The sequence below is a fragment of the Phocoena phocoena genome, chromosome 4, assembly GCF_963924675.1.
Source record: "Phocoena phocoena chromosome 4, mPhoPho1.1, whole genome shotgun sequence".
In the NCBI taxonomy this organism is placed as follows: Eukaryota; Metazoa; Chordata; class Mammalia; order Artiodactyla; family Phocoenidae; genus Phocoena; species Phocoena phocoena.
In genome coordinates, this window is record NC_089222.1 from 86,909,173 (window position 1) to 86,932,248 (window position 23,076).

At 38.8% G+C, this 23,076-nt stretch overlaps 1 protein-coding gene across 1 annotated transcript; it reads right to left on the reverse strand.

The window, feature by feature from the left end:
• Positions 1-4,730: 4,730 nt before the first annotated feature.
• On the reverse strand, positions 4,731-18,038 carry GTPBP8 (GTP binding protein 8 (putative)). Its single transcript, XM_065876818.1, has 6 exons — positions 17,657-18,038; positions 15,773-15,871; positions 13,960-14,090; positions 12,871-12,970; positions 10,362-10,480; positions 4,731-5,077 (listed from the first exon to the last, which is right to left on the reverse strand). Exons 1-6 carry the CDS (start codon positions 17,990-17,992, stop codon positions 4,987-4,989), a joined length of 876 nt encoding a protein of 291 aa, XP_065732890.1. The 5' UTR covers positions 17,993-18,038; the 3' UTR covers positions 4,731-4,986.
• Between the last annotated feature and the right edge of the window lie 5,038 nt (positions 18,039-23,076).

Consider the following 23,076-nt stretch of genomic DNA (forward strand, 5'->3'; position numbering starts at 1 on the left):
TTCCTGATTCTTAAGGTAGGATTCTATTGCAATAAACTTCCCTGTTAGCACTGCTTTTGCTGCATCTCATAGGTTTGGGGTCGTCGTGTCTCCATTGTCATTCGTTTCTAGGTATTTTTTGATTTCCCCTTTGATTTCTTCAGTGATCACTTGGTAATTAAGTAGTGTATTGTTTAGCCTCCATGTGTTTGTATTTTTTACAGATCTTTTACTGTAATTGATATCTAGTGTCATAGCGCTGTGGTCAGAAAAGATACTTGATATGATTTCAATTTTCTTAAATTTACCAAGGCTTGATTTGTGCCCTAAGATATGATCTATCCTGGAGAATGTTCCATGAGCACTTGAGTAAAATGTGTATTCTGTTGTTTTTGGGTGGAATGTCCTATAAATATCAATTAAGTCCATCTTGTGTTTTCTTTTTTTTTTTGCTGTACGCAGGCCTCTCACTGTGGTGGCCTCTCCTGTTGTGGAGCACAGGCTCCAGACGCGCAGGCTCAGCGGCCATGGATCACAGACCCAGCCGCTCCGCGGCATGTGGGATCTTCCTGGACCGGGGCACGAACCCATGTCCCCTGCATCAGCAGGTGGCCTCCCAAGCACTGTGCCACCAGGGAAGCCCCCATCTTGATTAATGTATCATTTAAAGCTTGTGTTTCCTTACTTATTTGCATTTTGGATGATCTGTCCATTGGTGAAAGTGGGGTGTTAAAGTCCCCTACTATGAATGTGTTACTGTCGATTTCCCCTTTTATGGCTGTTAGTATTTGCCTTATGTATTGAGGTGCTCCTATGTTGGGTGCATAAATATTTCCAATTGTAATATCTTCTTGTTGGATCGATCCCTTGATCATTATGTAGTGTCCTTCTTTGTCTCTTGTAACAGTCTTTATTTTAAAGTCTATTTTGTCTGATATGAGAATTACTACTCCAGCTTTCTGTTGATTTCCATTTGCATGGAATATCTTTTTCCATCCCCTCACTTTCAGTCTGTATGTGTCCCTAGGTCTGAAGTGGGTCTCTTGTAGACAGCATATATATATGGGTCTTATTTTTGTATCCATTCAGCCAGTCTGTCTTTTGGTGGGAGCACTTAATCCATTTACATTTAAAGTAATTAACCATATGTATGTTCCTATTCCCATTTTCTTAAATGTTTTGTCATTGTAGGTGTTTTCCTTCTCTTGTGTTTCTTGCCTAGAGAAGTTCCTTTAGCATTTGTTGTAAAGCTGGTTTGGTGGTGCTGAACTCTCTCAGCTTTTGCTTGTCTGTAAAGGTTTTAATTTCTCCATCAAATCTGAATGAGATCCTTGCTGGGTAATCTTGGTTGTAGGTTTTTCTCCTTCATCACTTTAAATATGTCCTGCCAGTCCCTTCTGGCTTGCAGAGTTTCTGCTGAAAGATCAGCTGTTAACCTTATGGGGATTCCCTTGTGTGTTATTTGTTGTTTTTCCCTTGCTGATTTTAATATGTTTTCTTTGTTTTTAATTTTTGACAGTTTGATTAATATGTCTTGGCGTCTTTATCCTTGGATTTATCCTGTATGGGACTCTCTGTGCTTCCAGGACTTGATTAACTATTTCCTTTCCCATATTAGGGAAGTTTTCAACTATAATCTGTTCAAATGTTTTCTCAGTCCCTTTCTTTTTCTCTTCTTCTTCTGGGACCTGTATAATTCAAATGTTGGTGCATTTAATGTTGGCCCAGAGGTCTCTGAGACTGTCCACAGTTGTTTTCATTCTTTTTTCTTTATTCTGCTCTGCAGTAGTTATTTCCACTATTTTATCTTCCAGGTCACTTACCCGTTCTTCTGCCTCAGTTATTCTGCTATTGATCCCTTCTAGAGTATTTTTAATTTCATTTATTGTGTTGTTCCACGTTGCTTGTTTCCTCTTTAGTTATTCTAGGTTCTTGTTAAATGTTTCTTGCGTTTTCTCTATTCTATTTCCAAGATTTTGGATCATCTTTACTATCATTATTGTGAATTCTTTTTCAGGTAGACTGCCTATTTCCTCTTCATTTGTTAGGTCTGGTGTGTTTTTACCTTGCTCCTTCATCTGCTGTGTGTTTTTCTGTCTTCTCATTTTGCTTATCTTACTGTGTATGGGGTCTCCTTTTCACTGGCTGTAGGTTCATACTTCCTGTTGTTTTTGGTGTCTGTCCCCAGTGGCTATGGTTGGTTCAGTAGGTTGTGTAGCCTTCCTGGTGGAGGGGACTAGTGCCTGTGTTCTGGTGGATGAGGCTGGATCTTGTCTTTCTGGTGGGCAGGTCCACGTCTGGTGGTGTGTTTTTGGGTGTCTATGGCCTTATTGTGATTTCAGGCAGCCTCTCTGCTAATGGATGGGCCTGTGTTCCTGTTTTGCTAGTTGTTTGGCATAGGGTGTCCAGCACTGTAGCTTGCTGGTCGTTGAGTGAAGCTGGGTGTTGGTGTTGAGATGGAGATCTCTGGGAGATTTTCCCCGTTTGATATTATGTGGAGCTGGAAGGTCTCTTGTGGACCAGTGTCCTGAAGTTGGCTGTCCCACCCTGATGCCTGGCTGGAGCACCAAGAGCCTTTCATCCACACAGCTCTGAATAAAAGGGAGAAAAAAGGGAGGGAGGGAGGGAAGGAAGGAAGGAAGGAAGGAAGGAAGGAAGGGAGGGAGGGGATAAAATAAAAGAAAGAAAAAATAAAATAAAGTTTTTAAAATAAAAGAAAAAATAATTATTAATAAAAAAAATTTTTAAGTAAAAAACAAAAAAATACAGACAGACAGGACCCTAGGACAAATGGTGAAAGCAAAGCTATACAGACAAAGTCTACACAGAAGCATACACATACACACTCACAACAAGGGGAAAAAATAATATATCTTGCTCCCAAAGTCCACCTCCTCAATTTGGGATGATGCGTTGTCTATTCAGGTATTCCACAGATGCAGGGTACATCAAGTTGACTGTGGAGCTTTAATCCGCTGCTTCTGAGGCTGCTGGGAGAAATTTCCCTTTCTCTTCTTTGTTCGCACAGCTCCCGGGACTCAGCTTTGGATTTGGACCTGCCTCTGCATGTAGGTCACCTGAGGGTGTCTGTTCTTCGCTCAGACAGGATGGGGTTAAAGGAGCAGCTGAATTGGCGGCTCTGGCTCACTCAGGACAGTGGGGAGGGAGGGGTACAGATGCAGGGTGAGCCTGTGGCGGCAGAGGCCGGCGTGACGTTGCACCAGCCTGATGCACCCCATGCGTTCTCCAGGGGAAGTTGTCCCTGGATCACGGGACTCTGGCAGTGGCGGGCTGCACAGGCTCCCCGGAGGGGAAGTGTGGATAGTGACCTGTGCTTGCACACAGGCTTTTTGGTGGCTGCAGCAGCAGCCTTAGCGTCTCATGCCTGTCTCTGGGGTCCACACTGATAGCCGCGGCTTGCGCCCGTCTCTGGAGCTCCTTTAAGCAGCACTCTTAATCCCCTCTCCTCGCACACCAGGAAACAAAGAGGGAACAAAAAGTCTCTTGCCTCTTCGGCAGGTCCAGACTCTTTCCCGGACTCCCTCCTGGCTAGCCGTGGCGCACTAGCCCCCTTCAGCCTGTGTTCAGGCCGGCAACCCCAGTCCTCTCCCTGCGATCTGACTGAAGCCCAAGCCACAGCTCCCAGCCCCTGCCCACCCCGGCGGGTGAGCAGACAAGCCTCTTGGGCTGGTGAGTGCCGGTCAGCACCGATCCTCTGTGTGGGAATCTCTCCGCTTTGCCCTCCATACCCCTGTTGCTGCACTCTCCTCCGCGGCTCCAAAGCTTCCCCCCTCCGCCACCCGCAATCTCCCCCATGAAGGGGCTTCCTAGTGTGTGGGTACCTTTCCTCCTTCACAGCTCCGTCCCACTGGTGCAGGTCCCATCCCTATTCTTTTGTTTCTGTTTTTTCTTTTTTCTTTTGCCCTACCCAGGTATGTGGCGAGTCTCTTGCCTTTTGGGAGGTCTGAGGTCTTCTGCCAGCATTCAGTGGATGTTCTATAGGAGCAGTTCCACGTGTAGATGTATTTCTGATGAATTTGTGGGGAGGAAGGTGATCTCCACGTCTTACTCTTCCACCATCTTCCTCCCTTCCTCCATTGTGAATCTTAATGAACCAATTATAAACTGTCCGATCAACTTTTTTCTCTTGTCTTTTACAAATCACCTTCTTACCTAAAACTTCTTTTTGGTCTTTCATTAGATAAAATGTTACTTCCTCTATGACATGATGTTTTCTGTGATAGATCTACCTGTGAATTTTGCTATATACTTGAGTTGGTCTTGCTTTACAAATACGTAGAATATGCAGATGTCCTTTTCACATTTTAATCTTCATAGCTTTTGAGGTAAGAGTTACAAAAGAAGTTCAGAGAACTCAAGTAATTTGCCCAACGTCCAACATGTAATAAATATTAGAATTGGAACTTGAATTCTGGTCTTCTGATTCTGAACCCCGTGAAGGTTACCGACCCTAGCCTGAAATAACTGGTACTTCCAGTATGGACTGACTCAAATTTTATGAAGAATAATTTTTTTAATATTCAAATAAGGTCTCTAAAAAAAGATAAGTTATAGCCATACATGTAAGAATTTATCTTCAACCTATCTATTAGTGCTTAGCAGAAAAGTAGCCCTTTTGCCTAGTCCATTGTAATATTTTAATAACATATACATAATAGACATTCCTTTAAAAGACAAAAACCCAATAAATAATATGGCAAACCTTGTCTACACAGTAGGAAATAGACTTGCATCTTATGGACCTCTATATGCTCTTGTTTGTCAAGTTTGTTAAAACAGGAAAAATGGCTGGTATCTCTTCTAATGAACAGCATAATTCAACCATGTATAAACCTTTCCCCCGCTGCAGGCACAAATTCATTCTTGCTTTGGGAATATGTAGGTTTTAAATCTGACGTGATCCTGCAAGTTACAGATACACAACATTTAAAACAATGTTGAAATTCTAAGTCTTTAACTTCAGTTGGCATAGACAATTTTGAATCTTCAGCTAAACTGGAAGCCATTAGTCTTCAGATTTCCTGTTATATTTGCTATAAAGCATCTCAAGAGATGGATTCCAGAATAGGTCACAGCACTGTGAAAAAAAAAAGAAAAAAAGCAAAATCATTTTCTTCCTTACTTCAGAGGTAGTAACAGATCTGAATTCATCTAACTCAAAATCTGTTTACAGCCGGGTGCGGTGGCATGTGCCTGTAGTCTCAGCTACTCGGGAAGCTGAGGCAGGAGGATTGCCTGAGCCCAGGAGTTCTGGGCTGTAGTGCGCTATGCCGATCTGGTGTCCGCACTAAGTTTGGCATCAATATGGTGACCTCCTGGGAGCGGGGGACCACCAGGTTGCCTAAGGAGGAATGAACCGGCCCAGGTTGGAAACGGGGCAGGTCAAAACTCCCGTGCTGATCAGTAGTGGGATCGTGCCTGTGAATAGCCACTGCACTCCAGCCTGGGCAACATAGTGAGACCCCGTCTCTTAAAAAAAAAAAAAAAAAATCTGTTTACAAACTCTTGTGAGTTCCATGTATGAAACAGAATGTCTTAATCTGTCCTACTTTCGCTCTCTTCCCCCAGCCTCTTGAAGTATTCTAAATCTGGAGATCCACATTATCAGATCTATGTCTTTCATGATTCTAAAAATTTCACATCTACTGTTTTGCCTTTTATTTTCCAGACTAAAAGTGTTTTTCTGTTTGTTTTGTTTTGTTCTTTATTGCAGTATAATTGACACATAACACTATATTAGTTTCAGGGGTACAACCATTCGATATTTGTATATATTGCAAAATGATCACCACAGTAAGTCTAGTTACATCCATCACCATTTATAGTTAAAAAATATTTTCTTTTCTTGTGATGAGGATTTTTAAGATCTTTTCTCTTAGCAACTTTCAAATATGCAATATAGTATTACTGTAGTCACCATACTGTACATTACATCATCCCCATGGCTTATTTTAGAACTAGAAGTTTGTACTTTCTGACCTTCACCCATTTCTCTTACCCCCAACCTCCACCTCTGGCAACCACCAATCTCTCTTCTGCATCTATGAGCTTGTTTTGTTGTTGTTTTAAATTCCACATGTAAGTGAGATCACACAGTATTTGTCTTTCTCTGACTCATTTCACTTAGCATAATGCTCTCCCACCCATGTTGTCGCAAACGGCAAGGTTTCCTTCTTTTTTGTGAATGAATAGTATTCCAGTTGTGTATACACAATGACCCTTGAATAACATGGGTTTGAATTCCATTTATCCATTTATATGTGGATTTTTTCTATGGTAAATACTATAGCATTACACCTGGTTGGCTGAATACAGGGATTCGGAGAAAATGTGGATATAGTGGGTCGACTATAAGTTATACTTGGATTTTCGACTGGGCCAAGGGTCAGAGCCCCTAACCCCTAACACTATTCAAGGGTCAACTGTATAATACCACATTTTCTTTATCCATTCATTCACCGAGGGGCACTTAGGTTGTTTCCATATCTTGGCTATTGAAAATAATGCTGTAACAAACATGGGAGTGCATATATCTTTTCGAATTAATGTTTTCATTTTCTTCAGATATATATCCAGGAGTGTAGTTCCTGGATCACATGGTAGTTCTATTTTCAGTTTTTTGAGGAATCTTAATACTGTTTTCCTTAGTGGTTGCACCAATTTACATTCCCACCAATAGTGCACAAGGATTCCCTTTTCTCCACATCCTTGCCAATACTTGTTATTTCTTGTCTTTTTGATAATAGCCATTCTAACAGGTGTGAGGTGATATCTCACTGTGCTTTTGTTTTGCATTTCCATAATGATTAGTGATATTGAGGATCTTTTCATATACCTGTTAGCCATCTGTATGTCCTCTTTGGAAATATGTCTATTCAGATCCTCTGCCCATTTTTTAATCCGATTTATTTTTTGCTATTGAGTTGTATGAGTTCTTTATATATTTTGGATATTAACCCCTTATCAGATATATAACTTGCAAATATTTTCTCCCATTCAGTAGGCTGACTTTTCATTTTGTTGATAATTTCCTTTGCTGTGCAGAAGCTTTTAGTTTAATGTAGTCCTATTTACTTATCTTTGCTTTTGTTGCCTTTGCTTTTGGAGTCAGATCCAAAAACTGATCACCTACACTGATGTCAAGGAACTTAGGGCCTGTTTTCTTCTAGGAGTTTTATGGTTTCAGGTCTTAACATATTCTTCTGCATGTGGCTGTCCAATTTTCCCAGCACCATTTATTGAAGAGACTGTCCTTTCCCCATTGTATATTCTTGGCTCCTTTGTAAATTAATTGCTCATATATGCATGGGTTTATTTCTGGGCTCTCTATTCTGTTCCACTGACCTATGTGTCTGTTTTTATGCCAATACCGTACTGTTTCATTACTATAGCTTTGTAACACAGTTTGAAATCAGGAAGTGTGATGCCTCCAGCTTTGCTCTTTCTTAAGATTGCTTTGGCTATTTGGGGTCTTCTATGGTTCCACACAGCTTTTAGGACTGTTAGTTCTATTTCTGTGAAAAATGCCATTGGAATATCTTCTGTTTTGCTTTTTATTTCCCAGACTAAAATTCTGATTTCTTTAATTTGTTCTTTTTGTCTCAAAGATTCAATTACCATGATAATGTAGATCTTTTTTCATGATTTAAAAAAAAAAATCATCACCATTATTGTGTCTATTATTCGATCTGTCTTACTGTATCCATCCATATCCTTTCATCCATTTATCAGCATGGAAATGAACACATGGTTTCTTGGGATACGTGGACTTTTATGGAGACACTATGACGTTTATGGATACATGTATGGTGTATACCTGTATATAACACAGGTAAAATATTTTCTGCTATATTACTAATTCTCTTTTTGATAAAGTACAGCATTTTAGACTTTTTGACCAAAGCTGCCTACTTGAGAACAGTCCATAATGATTCTCAGTTATAACTGAAGTTACACATGTACAGTTTACAGGAGCGATAAAAGTTGGATAGTCCACACACTAACTATGGCACCGTGAACTGATTTGCAACATTTCTGTCAACTCATATGATTTTCTTTTCTTTGTCCTTAAGACTCAGTTCTCATTTGCTTGAAAACCACAGAAACAATTATATTGTGCCTACTTATATATTTCTTCCATAACATTTATAAAAACAGACTGATCCCAGAATCAATCTTTAGGGGTCTTTCACCAATTTTATTTCTCTACTCAGCTGGGGCAGAGTTCAGACATGAAGGTTAGCACTTAACTTTTGCCAGCAGGCTTAAAGGCCAAACCCTGTTGGACTACATGTCTACCCACACTTCCACCTTTCTCCTACCAAGATCATACAGGAAGATAAGGAAATAAAACCTGACTTACTTTATAATAATTATTCTGTGAGTAGGCCAAATCCTCTTTTGGAGGGATGTACTGGGACTTGGTCAAGCAAATAAAAGCAAGCAGTATAAATAACTCTATTTTCTGAATTGGGTTTTGAGAACTACAGAGTACAACCTGACAACTTCCTGTATGTTGTCACTGTGGTATGGTGAACGTTGAAGTTCTTGAAAGCCAGCAGCCTCCTGCATGTGTCTCAATTCTTAAGACCTTGAGTGCTGTGTGGCTTCTGCAGTGCCTTAGTCACTTAGTGATACAGTGGCAGTTATTCCAAGGTCATGCAGCAGAAAATGCTGGCACATCTAAAGAAGGGTACGCCTCTAAAAAGTACTGAGAATCTGATGGTTTGGGTTGTTGGCCTAACCCTGCCATTCACTGACTGACCTTTGGGAAGGAAAGAAACTAACATTTATTATGTGGCTAATGTGTGTATATCAGTCACAATGCATTTTATTTAATCCTTCTGTCATATTTTTTTACTCAGAAAATGAAATAAGTTGCTTTTTTAAAAGCCACTGCCAAGAAGTAGAGGAACCATGCAAAACCATGGCTGTCTGACCCTGAGGTCCATGCTTTTTTTTTTATGCTCTTTCTATTTCAGCAAATACCTCTATGTAACTCACTTCACTTCTCCGACTTGTAATCGTATCTGTGAAACAGGGATGCTTACTTTGTGGATCAATTAAGTGTTTTGAATGATCTAGTGACATAGCCTCCCCCAAGACCATCAGATAGCTCTAGTTGTTCTTAATGTCAAGCCACAATCTAGCTCAATTGATCTGGTAGCATACAGCTTATAGCAGTGTGAGACTACTGTTTGATGATTCCCTTGTTTTGAACACTATAATTCTACTAATGTAGCTCAAGAAAACATTGTCAGTTTTTCCCCAGTCCCATTATACTATTTAACTCAGCTTACAGTCAACTAAAACATTTTTTTTCAATAAATGCTGCTGTTAGGCCATAATTTGCCCATCTTATGTTTGTTTTGCCTTTTTAGAGGAAGTCTCACTTCCTTCTTATTAAATATTTAAAAGAAACAGATATATTTCTATGCCAATGCTCAGGGCTCTAAGAAGAATTAGGATTTCATTCCTGCCCCTAGGAGTTTCCACTGTATATATGGGACACAGACAAATGAACAGGATAAATACTTGAATGTAAGACAAGGGGGAAAAACATTTTGTAGGAAAGAATGAAGATGGATTTAGACTGGCATGTTCATAATTACAAACAATTTAATTGTGATCTGGATTTGTAGGAAGTAGAATGACTGTTTAGAGGACAGTTTCATATACAACTAAGTGTTACTTGGTTTCATTATTTTCTCATAGAAACTATCATAGTGTCAAAGAAGTTAGAGTCAGAAAATCACAGGGAAGTGGCACTGCATTTCTGCTAGTATATAGGTTACTTACTGTACCCAAACTGTACACTGAAAACACAAACTCATGTTTCGTTGCTAAACCATACCTAATATCTCAAAAATTGCTGCTCAGGAAATAACCATCCTGTCTGCTACTGATGCTTAATTCTAACTTATACGAAGCATTTCTTCTTTGCACATCGTCCTTTAAAAGGAAAATTCTTATCCTTCACAGCCTGAATGAGCTTTCTACCATAAAGATGAGTTGTTTTTCTTTAGAATTGAGAAAGAGATGATAGTATCTTTACTATGGTTGTTGTTTAGGTGATTTAAAAAGTTTTCACTTCTACTGTGGTCTAGGGTTGAAATAGGCTGAGGTAGAAAGATCATGAAGATACTACAGCGAAGATTCAGCAAGAATCTGCAGAAAAAAGGAAGAATAGAGGGAAGAAAAAAATAAAAGTGTTGATGGGTTGTACCAATAAATTATGGCTAAGTGCATAGTCTTCCAAACTCCTCTAATTTTAAGTGATACCTCAGATACACTGATTTAATACTAAAGGTTGTTAGTACATAAAGTTATATGTTAGTACATAAAGACAATTCAACTCTTACCTTACAGGAAACAACTGAGGAAAACATCCTTGTGTTTTAGTGTCAACAAATTTCTGGATCTGAAGGACTTGTTTTAAAAGATGTCCTTTGGAAGATTTGTCAATTTTTGTCAATACCATCTGTAGGAAAACAAATATTTAAGCATTAGAAATAAAGTACAGGTGACCCTTGAACAACATGGGCTTGAATTGCAAAGGTCCACTTATATGCAGATTTTTTCAATAGTAAATACTACAATATTACATGATCTGTGGTTGATTAAATCCACAGGTGTGGAACTGCAAATATGGAGGAACCCCCAATAGGGAGGGGTGACTGTAAGTTACACTTGGATTTGTGACTGAAAGGAGGGTTGGCGCCCCTAACTCCCACACTGTTCAAGGGTCAACTGTTATTTCTTACTCTACAGTTTTATACATTTTAGTTACAAATTTCAGTAACGACTAGGTGACCTATGCAAGTTTCTTAATCTCTCTGTACTTGTTTCCTCATCTATAAAATAAAAGCAATACCTCCTAAAGGAGTTGCTGAGAAGATTAAATGAGTTAATGTATGCAATATATAAAGCATACACTATATATGTTTGCTGTTTCCGATGCTTTAACTACATAGGGCCATAATATCTTTGATTCAAGACCAGTGAAAAGCACCCTGGAGCCATGTTTTCAATTGCCATATGCCAAATGTTTCATACGATCACTATATATCTTATGGTCTAAGATACAGAAGTGAATATTATTAGGTTGATCCATATAAAACTGCCAACTTATAATCATTTTTGAACTACATAATTGTTCTGCCTTATATGTAAAATTTAAAGGAAAAATTAGAAATCAGTCTAGTTGTAGGTTGTAGCCACTAGAGTTATATTCCAAGCTATATCGATATATAGTTATATTCCAAGTAAGCCTAGATTCTACTAGGTTCAACAGTAAATACTTTGAATAATTTACTTACTCAATGACAATGATCAATACATACTAGAGGAAGGTCAATGCATGGATGATTACAAAATCAATTAAAAAGTAAAAGCTTGAGGGCTTCCCTGGTAGCGCAGTGGTTGAGAGTCCGCCTGCCGATGCAGGGGACATGGGTTCGTGCCCCGGTCTGGGAAGATCCCACATGCCGCGGAGCGGCTAGGCCCGTGAGCCATGGCCACTGAGCCTGTGTGTCCAGAGCCTGTGCTCCGCAACGGGAGAGGCCACAACAGTGAGAGGCCCACGTACCGCAAAAAAAAAAAAAAAAAGTAAAAGCTTGATGTATCTGTCAGAGGTTTTCCTAGGGAATTTCTATAAAATTAAATTTCCTGACTAATCATTTATGCTTTTCAGTTATAAAAAAATTAATGATTGTAAATCAACTATACTTCAATTAAAAAAATATTAATGGCAGAAGGAGTGAGAAGCAGAAAGTGAAAGTCTTTTTACATAAAGGCAAATATTTAAAAGGAGACATAATTTCTCTATCACAACTTCTTTTCCAAAGAAGAAAGGTTAATATTTCCTTAAAGTTAAAACGGAGAAAAATATATGATTCCACAAAATGGTATCTATGATATCAAATTAGGAGTACTATCACTGTCATTTAATATAACCGGTTGCATAATATTTGGGCTTCTTTTTTTTTTTTTTTTTTTACTACGTAGACTATGTTTATCAATCCTTTGGCTCCTCATAACCATAAATTATCTCTAATGTTTCACAGGGCTTTTGCAAACCCCAAGAATTCCATAACCTCAAGAATACTGAAAAGTTTCTGACTGGTAACATGGTTTGATTTGCATTAAACTCCAAAACCACTACATTTTAGTGGTTTTCTGACATTTTTTTGAAACCAAATTATAGTCAGTGGGCTCTTTTCCTTAGAGAGGAACTTTAAGACTGCCATTTTATCTGGAAAACCTACAAAGCAAAATAAATGTGGATACCAACCTACCAATCTGTATTCTATTCTAGGGTAAACAACAGTAAGAGCTGGTAAGATATTCTCATAAGAAATTTTGTTTTCCTTAAGAATATAAACATCCTACTTATGTGTGCCGAAGCTTACTATATTCTTGTGATGTTCTTAAATTCCAGATTAGTTTAGCAAATTTTTCAGTTGCAGTTTTGTTTACATTCTGATAAGTACTATCTGCCAACCTGCTGATAAGGAGCTACAAATGAGTCTTAGCAAATATTTATATTGTCATTTAAAAAAAACCCAAAAAACAAAGAAATGCACTTAGGAACACTAAATGAACAGTTTAGAAAACTTTTACTTTGACTATAATTTTGAAAACTTAAAAGCTAGGACAAGGAAAAGGGAATAAAAGTACCACAGAACTTAATTTTAATATTAATGGCTGATAATTGAAAAGACTGTTTAAAAGGTACTCCTTTATCTTTTGAGGAGGCAAGACCTACTCTTTCATTAAAAAGATGTACACATGTGCACATGCGCACACACACATAGACACACAGGGAACTTGTATTTCTAATTGCAACTATGATTCAAAAGAAATACTTACCACATAAGGTAATGCAAATTCTTCACACATTTCTATGGCAATGTTGTCTGTTTTTTGAATTCCAACAACACTATCCACTAACAAAAATGTTCTCATCAAACTATAAGAATGCAGAAAAGAAGATTAACGGCAATATAAAATATACTCATTCATTTCTTTCCCCCAACCTTCACTATACTAAGAAATTTTACTTTGAATAATTATCAATTCAAAATTTTAAAACTTCTTTAAGCAAAAGGAATTCTCAATTCACTATGAAGTCCATCCTACAGTCCAACAGGTCTCAATGTTTACATTCAGTAACTAAATTAATATTAATTTATTTCAATAGCATATATTGAACATAAGATAATCTGCCTAGAACTGGATACAAAGATGAATGAGCCCCTTCCTCTAAGAGCTTGAACTCTAGTGGGAGAAAGAAACAGGAACCCAATTAACTATAAGTTACCATAAGAATGTCTAAATTTTCAAATATTACTTTAAGACTAACAGATAACAGAAACCAAACGTTATATTTTTCATTTTCTTTTGCAAGTATTTTATCTTAGTTTCTATGTAAAGCTACAAGCAAGATACTTGTAAACACTTTTTTATTCTTCAAAAGGTTAACATTAATTTTTCTATATCTTGTGCAATGCTTGAAACATAGACCTGCTACTTGACTACCTATGGAGATAAAAAAAGGTAGTATTTACAGAGGCTATGATGTCAGAAGTATTTTAAGGATAATCAGAATTTACTGAAGTTTATTTAAATCTGGTAAATACTACATTAACCAACATTTTTCATTTTTAAAAACAGCCAGCTTAGAGTTTGGTATAAAAATAAAGTCTGCTGAATTACTATTGATAGTCTCAATTTAGGAAAACAATTGAAATTAAGTTTAAGCTAACTTACAGGAAAAAACTAAGCAGGCAGTATATACCTTGCTCCTAAATACTGTATGGTAGAATATTAAGGGAATAAAGTGGACTTTCTAAAAAAGTCATTTGATAAAACTCAAGTGTTCATCATGTGTAGAATGTCCTAGTCATGAGAACTTTGGGGGGTTCAACATAACAATTATAAGAAAAATGTTTTTCTTACTTCTTTCGTTCTTTTAGATAGGTTTCTACCATGTCAACAAAATCTTCAGGTGCTCTATAGCCATAACCTGGCATGTCCACCAATGTAAAATATTTTCCAACTTTGAAAAAATTCATTTTCTTTGTGTGGCCCTGATAAAGTAAATGGAAAAATAAAAGCTTTCTTAAAATATGTCCTTTATATATTTCATGACTCAAAATATTTTCTGTTCAATTAACAATTACTTATTAAAAGCATAAAAGTATTCTGTATATAACCCTATGCTGATGATGATACAGGAAAAGAAGACAGAAGACAAGTGGCTGGAGATAAGCTTAGATGATACTACTACTTCCCTCCAATTCATTTTTTAAAGAGAATCTATATGATTTAAGAACTTTAGATTCCATATTAGAAATAACGTAGGCAAAATATTTTCAAGTCTTTCCTACTTCATTAGCTCCCTCTCTGTGAAAAAGTTATACTGTTCTAAATAGTACGACTGCATTAGTCAATATTCTCTGATGAACAATATAACTCCACTTTAAAGAAGAATGAATTATGGCACGGATAGGTTAAATTAAATGCCTACTATCAGTCATACAAGTTTGCATAACACCTAGATGCAAAGCCTGATAGTTTATTATGCCTAGACTATAACTTTCCTAAAATCAAGATGTTTTGCATGTTTTATTAGGTGGGTTTAGTGGTTTCATTAAGCATTTTTTAAAAAGCATGTACAACTGTAAAATGTGCAACTAAAACTGATGTAAAGATGATAAAAAGTGGTTTATTCATGTGGTTTCGTGTCCACGGACATTATTAATCAGAAAAGGAAAGATTAACACAAATAACTTTAAAAGTCAATTGTTTAGAACTTAGAAGAATTATTTTCAGAGGAAAGATTTTATAAATGATGCTTAGGTTCCCAGGCAGCTTAAGTGTCTACCTATAGGAAAATAATTTTAGAATTACAGATTAAGAATGTCAAGAATACATTTCTTCCATTGTCCTCTCCCAGCAGAAAGGGAACAACCCTACCTAGAAGTGAGAGTTTAGCTGGGGTATTTGGTGAGGCAGGGCAGGAGGGAGTAAAGCTAGGAGGGTTAACAAATGACTACAATTGTCAGGGATCGTATCAGGGAATCAACCATAGGAAAAACTGCGGAGCAAGAGAGGACCAGTGAAGCCTCAGGGAAGGGTTCCAGTGCAAGGCAACAGGGGCAGTGAGCACTGGGTTGGTGTGAACATTTTGCCAAGGATAGATAATAAGGTGAGGAAAACTGAGGTGAGTTTTGAGGAGAGGATATCTTAAATATTGGTAGAGTCTGCATTATTGAGAAGGAAGCAGAGGAAATGAGAAAATGACAGAAAGCTACTACAGCAGGCTGGCTGGGATATTAGGCACAAAATTTGGCCCTGGGTAACTGGGAATTGCCTGATGGGTGTATATATTTAAGTTAGCAAGGTATAAAAGATTACAGGAGGAAAAAATAATACACTTTAAAGCTGTTTTCTTTAAAATCAAAGTAGAAGCAGATGATCATTCTCAAAGAAGCAAATATAGAATGACACTAGAACAACTCTTTGGAAAAGACTGGACCAAGGAAGATTTCCCCAAGATACTGGCAAGACTACTAAAACAACTCCAGATACACTTCCTTTTCTTCAGAGAAATACACAGGCATTAATGAAATGTCTTACATTAGTACTTGTGTGAAAGAAATCACTTTTCTAGGAACTTAGCAATGATGGTTTCTTCTACCCCCTCAACATTTATTATTCATCTTAGTCAATTCAGAGATAGTTAGATATATTTTAAATTTTAACATACCGGTTTTTTGGAGACTCTAACTTCAACCTCTGGGGCAAGTGAAAATAAAGCCTTTATTAGAGAGGATTTTCCAACATTGCTTCTGCCTATAAAACACACCTTATACAAGCAAAAAGAAGATAATTGAGTACTAGTTTATATATATATATTACTATATAATGTATTAGCTGCAAAAATCTGTGAATACTACTCAGTCTTGCCTAACCATAAAAAGTGGCTTATAGTTAGTCAAACCTCAAATTCTAATAGACAGCTACTATCTACTAAATGATTTCAATGTGGCAGGTACTGTTTTAAAAGCACTTAACATATTTTCTTATTTACTTTTTACAATATCTCCATGAGACTGATAATATTCGTATCCTCATTTTACAGGTGATAAAACTAGAGGTAGAGAGAGGTTAAATAACTGGCCCAAAATTATACAGCCAGAAAGTGAAGAAACTGGAATCTGAACTCAGGGCATCTACATCCAGAACCTGTGATTTTAATTACACTATGCCACTCAAGAATATCTGCAACATTTATTAAGAGGCTTTTTTTTTTTTTTTTTTCGGTACGCGGGCCTCTCACTGTTGTGGCCTCTCCCGTCGCAGAGCAGAGGCTCCGGACGCGCAGGCTTAGCGGCCATGGCTCACGGGCCCAGCCGCTCCGCGGCATATGGGATCTTCCCGGACTGGGGCACGAACCCGCGTCCCCTGCATCGGCAGGCGGACTCTCAACCACTGCGCCACCAGGGAAGACCCTACAAAGCTTTTTTGAAGTTACAAACTAGACGCGTTTCAACAGAACTGGCTCTGTGTTTGGAACCCCATTTCCCCACAAAGTCTCAAAGTACACCATAGCACCATTATAATTACTCCTTTCTCTTGACCTTTCTTGTTCCAATTAAGCTTTTCTCCTTTAGTCTGAATGTAGAAAGCAACAAAATATTTCTAATATTAACGATTAATACACATGGCTCGTCTTTTTAATACAGTATTGAAGAGGGTACATTTCCAGTCAGTGCTTCTAAATGAGGGCGGTACCGCCCCCTGGGGTGTTTTAGAAATTTGTAAGGGCATTTTTGGTTATCAATAGGATTGGGTGGCATTTAGTGGGCAGGGGCCAGCAATGCTACACATTTTGCAAAACTGGGGTCAGTCCTTCAGAATGAATTGACTTGGGTCCTGCAAAAATTTCAAATGCTCTCCCAGATTAAATCCAATGATAATATACAGATAATAAAACTGAATTAAAAAGCCAATTACACAAAAAGTCCAGTAATTTAGAAAATTGAAAATCGATGCTATCTCAAAATCATTAAGTGATTTATGTACTCTTAAATTACTACAGCAGTTCTAAATATATTAGCAGAAAAGTTTCAGTGCAGTGGTACCGTTATCACAAGTATGTAAGGAGGTCAGAGCCTTCATTTACCAGACAGAACAAAATAGTAAACTGCAGGACATGAATAAAATGCACACTCACTGAATTTCACTTAAGTTGTTTTTTAAAATGTTATACATTATTGCCATCTATATATAAATTTTTTTTTGCCACGATAGGAAATTTAGATTGGGTGAAAATTACGTACTGATAAGAATCACTTCATTTGTGAAACTCCTATACTTTTCATATTCTTCACTTTGTCTAATTTGTCTCGGCATGTATTCTCTACTGCAATTAATTAGAAAAAAAGATAAATGGTTAAGTTTTTAAACGCCTTTTAAAGTCTTTTATATTCACTATCAAAATAATTAAAACTATATCTGCTTACTTTGTTATAATAATGATATGCGTCCACAGAAAGCTAGTAAATCTCTCCGGTCTGCTGACAAGAAAGAGATGACAGCAAAATCCCAGCCCAAGTCCTCAGCACCCGCAACCGGCTGCCGTTCTCACCTCCGGGCGGCGGAGGTCCGGGGCGTGGTCGAGACGCACGGCGGAGCTGAGGTACTCGATGCGGTTCCGCGAGGAAGCCGTGAAGACGCTCTCCGCCCTCGCGATGTCATTCAGGCTTGGGTTGAAGATCTTCAGGTGAAGGTCGGGCCTCGAGCCCGGGACGAAATGCCGCTCGAGTTCTTGCAGTGGGAACACGAGCTTCGTCAGTTGCTTGCTTGGCAGCCGTAGAACCTCCGCGAAGGCCTGGGACGTGCAGTAAGCTCGTCTTCCGCTCCCCAGCTCTGCCCCTATCGCAAACAGCCAGCCCACGTCAAACCACAGCCGGCGTGCTGCCATTTTCCTCTCCTAGAACCCCCGCCTCGGGCCTTCGTTCCGAAGGTCTGAACTGCGCGTGCGTGACCCCGCTCCCGTTACGCCTGCTGGGAATTGTAGTCTCCGCTGGCCTCGCTGGTTCCCGCTTAAGCTCTTCGCGTACAGAGAGCCGGAGGCAGGTGTTACTTCGCAGGGAGAAAAAAGTTCGCTGGGTGCCTTTCACACTCTAGCCCTGACACCTGTGCCTTTGACTTGTATGTCGTTGTGGGGAGGCTGTTTAACGATTTTCAGAGGTGAAGAGACATATCTGGCTGTGTGAGCCTTGAGGCTCAAATGAAGAAGAAAACCTGTGCAGCTCTGGTGGGTTTCAGGCCAGTTTGCTCTTCACAGTTTCTGGTTGTCTCACGGACGTTAACGTTGTACAAATCACTAGGAAAAACACTTTGTCAACAATGAAAGGGGCTGGTGAGAAATGTAGTTGAAAAAGCGCCTGTTCATATTTCATTCAGCCTTCTCTATAGTTGCAGGAAATGTCATTAAATTTTAGAGATTTCTTACAGAATAAAATAAAAAAAACCAGTTTGCACAAGTGTTCGAGTTGTTTCATTGAAGTTATGTAATGACATCTTATTTCAAAAGTTTCTTTTCAAAGCAATTCAAACCGATCACTGCTGGAATGGGAGATACAGGGATCATGACAAAATGAATATCTGTAAGATATTCCTGCTTAAAAGACGATGGGTCTTCTAAAACGTTAGCAGCAAACAGCATACCAATGTTAACGCACGGTCTTTTGAGCGATTCCCCAGGTTGTTCAGTGACTGATAAGGGCAATTCTTGAATTAATGTTACAGAAAAGTTAATGAACAGGACCAACGACTTGGAGAGTAGCCTGACCTACTGCCGGCCGGCTAATTTTTTGTTGATCTTTGCATTGGGCTTTGAGGCTTTCCTCCTTCCCCTAGTCTCTCTCCTCCAAAGAAAACACTTCATTGTAAACATCCAGACATTCTGGATATATATATTACCATGTATGTATTTTAACTCAAAATAGTGTTCTAAAGCCTTTAAAATTTTTTAAACAATATATTTGGAAGTCTTTTTATATCAATACGTACTGACCTACATGATTTAAAAAAACAAACAAACAAACAAACCCTAAACTACCATAAAAACACAAAGTCCTCATTCACTCCAAGCACTAGTTAGATATGAGAGGGTGGCCTCTTCTCTTGTTATCATTGTTCACATGTGGTTTTCACATTGTCATAGTAACATTTTCCTACATGATTGTTTTTAATGGAGGCATATTATTCCGTTTGTATCTCCAGTGTCTTATTGATCACTAATTAGGTTTTATTACAACAATGCTACAGTGAGCACTCATGAATAGATATCTTTGCACACTTGTGGAAGTAGGATAAATTCCTAGAAGAGGACTTGATAGGTGCATAAGGTGTGTGCACTTTTTTTTGTTTTTAAAGAAGATGTTGGGGGTAGGAGTTTATTAATTAATTTATTTTTGCTGTGTTGTGTCTTCGTTTCTGTGCGAGGGCTTTCTCTAGTTGTGGCAAGCGGGGGCCACTCTTCATTGCGGTGCACGGGCCTCTCACTATCGCGGCCTCTCGTTGCGGAGCACAGGCTCCAGACGTGCAGGCTCAGTAGTTGTGGCTCACAGGCCTAGTTGCTCCACGGCATGTGGGATCCTCCCAGACCAGGGCTCGAACCCGTGTCCCCTGCATTAGCAGGCAGATTCTCAACCACTGCGCCACCAGGGAAGCCCAGGTGTGTGCACTTTTTCATATTTCTGTAGAAAAATCATCTTCTAAAGAAATTGCAACAAATGACTCCCTAATAAAAGAGTATTATAGCATCAAAACAGGCATTATAAAAGTAGGGTATTATAATGTTATATAATATTGCCATACATAGATGAAAAAATTAAAAAAAACTATTTTTTGTTTTAGTTAATATTTTCCTGATTATTAAAGAAGATAAACATATTTTGAGATTTTGTTTGGTCATTTATATTTATTTGTTGTAATCATGTTTTCTATTAGGTTATTCACTTTAAAAAATTGATTTGTAATAACTGTTTCGTTATTGAGAATGTTGATCTCTTGTCTGTCATGTTTTAAAATTATTTTTCCCAACTTGTTTACTTTTGACTTTCTAATAGTACTTTTTTTTTTTTTTTTTTTTTTTTTTTTTTTGCGGTACGCGGGCTCCGGACCCGCAGGCTCAGCGGCCATGGCTCACAGGCGTAGCCGCTCCGCGGCATGTGGGATCTTTCCGGACCGGGGCACGAACCCGTGTCTCCTGCATCGGCAGGCGGACTCTCAACCACTGCGCCACGAGGGAAGCCCTCAGCTTTACTTTTTTCCAAATGGTTAGCCATTTGTCTCAACAATATTTATTAAACAGTCTATCTTTTCTTCACTGAATGTGTATGTGGGTACATTTGCAGACAACTCTGAACTTTGAAAGTGCTTTCATATGTGCTATTTCATTTCTAACTTTGGGGTCCCAGGTGTGGAGATAAACCCGAGCATGAAGGACTTTTGCCAATTCTTACAAGGGTTTGAGAGGTGTTCAGGGATTAATAGACATCACAGTACTCATTTTGTAATCCTGCATGAGGCATTCATAGCTGTGAGTCCTGCTAGTCAGAGGGAAAAAGCTAGAAACTGGAGGAATTAGTGTAGGGGAAATAACTCTGTTGTGGAACTGCAATGGGAATTGTCAAAGTCCAGGAAAATCAGGCCAAATCAGTATTGAAGGGAATCCAGTCTGGTGGATGAATGTTGTAATAGTATTATCTGTTTTCTGGCAATATTCTGCCTCTGACTGTAGGCAGCATCTTTGTTCCAGGTGGTCTGTCTGCATAAAGTAGTACCCTAGCTAACGGTTTTGGATTGGGAGTCAGGATCCTCCTGGATAGGCAGGGTGTCAGGGATACCATTCAGAATAGGATTTAAGTCCTAGTGGGAAAAAGGAGTGTGAATTAGGAAACCAAGCAGCTACTTAGTCATGCAGATTCCATAGACATAACAAGGATGTGAGATAGGGCTTGAATTGATCTAAGGGCATCTTAGCACTCCTCCCAGAGAACTGTGGAAAACCCACACTTGGTTTAGTTCCACAGCACTGAGGTCAAGACATACTCATTAAGCTGTGGTACCCCAGGGAGGCTGATAAATGAGGACTGTATTCATGGACTGTACTGTTCTGTACTCCTTCCTGTATAACACTGTAGTGTACATTCTCTAATACTGAGAGTGGTTAGGCACCCCTGGTCAATTCCACCATTTGTTCATTCATCAAATACCCGTGCTAGGCACTGTACTGAGAGCTGGAGGTGTAAGACAGTAAATGAAACAAAAAAGTTTCTCTTCTCATATGTTACGGTCTTGAGACAGTAAGAAAAATAAGGGTATATTAGATAATGAAAAATGCTTAGGAAAAAGCTAAAGCTGGGTAGGGAGGTTAGATGTGTATGTGTGTAGAGACGCAGGAATGTTGCCATTTTAGTGTGATTTTCACTGATAAGGTGACTTTTGAGCGCAGATGTTAAGGAAGTGAGGGAATAACCATGTGATTACCTGGGAGAAGTATTCCAGGTGGAAGTGTGAAGGCTCAGAGACAGGAGTGTGTATGGCTTGTTTGAAGAATAGCAAGGAGGCCAATGTGGCCAGGATGGAGTAAAAAAAGGATGGATTCTGGCAGTGACTCTAGCCAGCTTTGGCTTCGATATAGACATTTGAAGTGAATGTATGCATAAGTTATTTTTAGCTGGTTGGCATCCCTTGTGTAGGGAGGAACCTCCTACATCCACTCTATGTGGTTCTAATAGGCCTATCAATTAAAGAACTCCACTCTTCTGGTCACAGGAGGTGGGATTTGGTTATACATTGTGTGTATTATGACAATAACGATTACTTGGGTAATGTGCAGGTGATCGCAACCAAGCCAGTCATGATGTTAAAGTTGGACAGGCAGCTGGCTCTACCATTAAACCTGGTGTCATGATGTTGGAATGTGAGGCCTACACTCATGATGGCTGATGGCTATTCTTCACTGCTACACGAAGGATACCTATGGGGATTTAAGAGGGAATGAAGCTAACACAGAAAGAAAAACAGTATTGAGAGGTGGGGATGGGAGGTGGCGTGACTCCTGATGACCTATGTTGAAAAGCATGTTCTCTGTCCCTCTGCTGTCCAATCACACAAGTCAGTATGCTCCTCCCCTTGTTTACTGAAACTGATTTGACTTGGATTTGATGGCAGCCAAGAGTCCTGTTTAATACAGCATTTTAAGATGATGTGCGGTTCCTTGTATAAATTCAGAGCCCTCAGACTACCATGCAGGATAGCTGGAATGTCCTATGTAAATTTCAACCCTATTATAGAGGAGTCATGGTAAAGCTTTAGGGCTTAGATTGCCTGTGGCTGCAGGTTAAGCAGGGCCAAACTATTACCCTCCCTTAATGTAACAGCTGGACTTTAGGAGGCTTAAGAATCTTCCTTCCACTCAGGATATTTCCTCATCCAGTGGATATTCATGATCTTTGGTAAAGGTCAGTAATCTGGTTATGTTGTGAAAATCAGCAGAGTTCAGGATGTGTTTATTGTCATCCTTCTGAGAAAAAGTACCTTCTGTTTGACAGCTTAGGAGGTAGTTCACCACAAAGTTAACAAGATTTTACTACTTAATATGATTTGGGAGGGCATTACATACTTTATATACACTCCTTAGAATCAGCTTTCATTGCTAAAACCTATCTGACCTAAATGCTATAGTTATACTGTCATGTTTATCTAATAAGAATGGAAGGAACATAGGTAGAACAGGGGTGGGATCTTACCATTAGGACAGGATCATCTCAATTATTCCTTCAGTGATGTCTGTCTCTATAACGAATTGCCATAGAATTCAGAGTGATCTCAATTTATGTCCAAGTCCTGTAAGTGTTAAGTTTAAGGAATCCATCAAGACATGAAGAAGGAAAACATTGTAGGCAGAATCGGTAACATCAGAGAGTTAGCAAGCATAGAATATGCATAGATTAACTCTCATCCTAGGCTAGAAATGGTTTGAAAGCTCTA

Excerpts from the sequence above, each read along its gene's own strand:
- GTPBP8 (XM_065876818.1), bottom strand. The coding sequence starts at position 17,992 with ATGGCAGCACGCCGGCTGTGGTTTGACGTGGGCTGGCTGTTTGCGATA. Across the intron at positions 10,481-12,870 it reads AATTTGCATTACCTTATGTG|ATGGTATTGACAAAAATTGA; the intron begins GTAAGTATTTCT and ends GTTTTCCTACAG. Across the intron at positions 5,078-10,361 it reads CCTCAGTTGTTTCCTGTAAG|TGCTGTGACCTATTCTGGAA; the intron begins GTAAGAGTTGAA and ends TTTTTTTCACAG.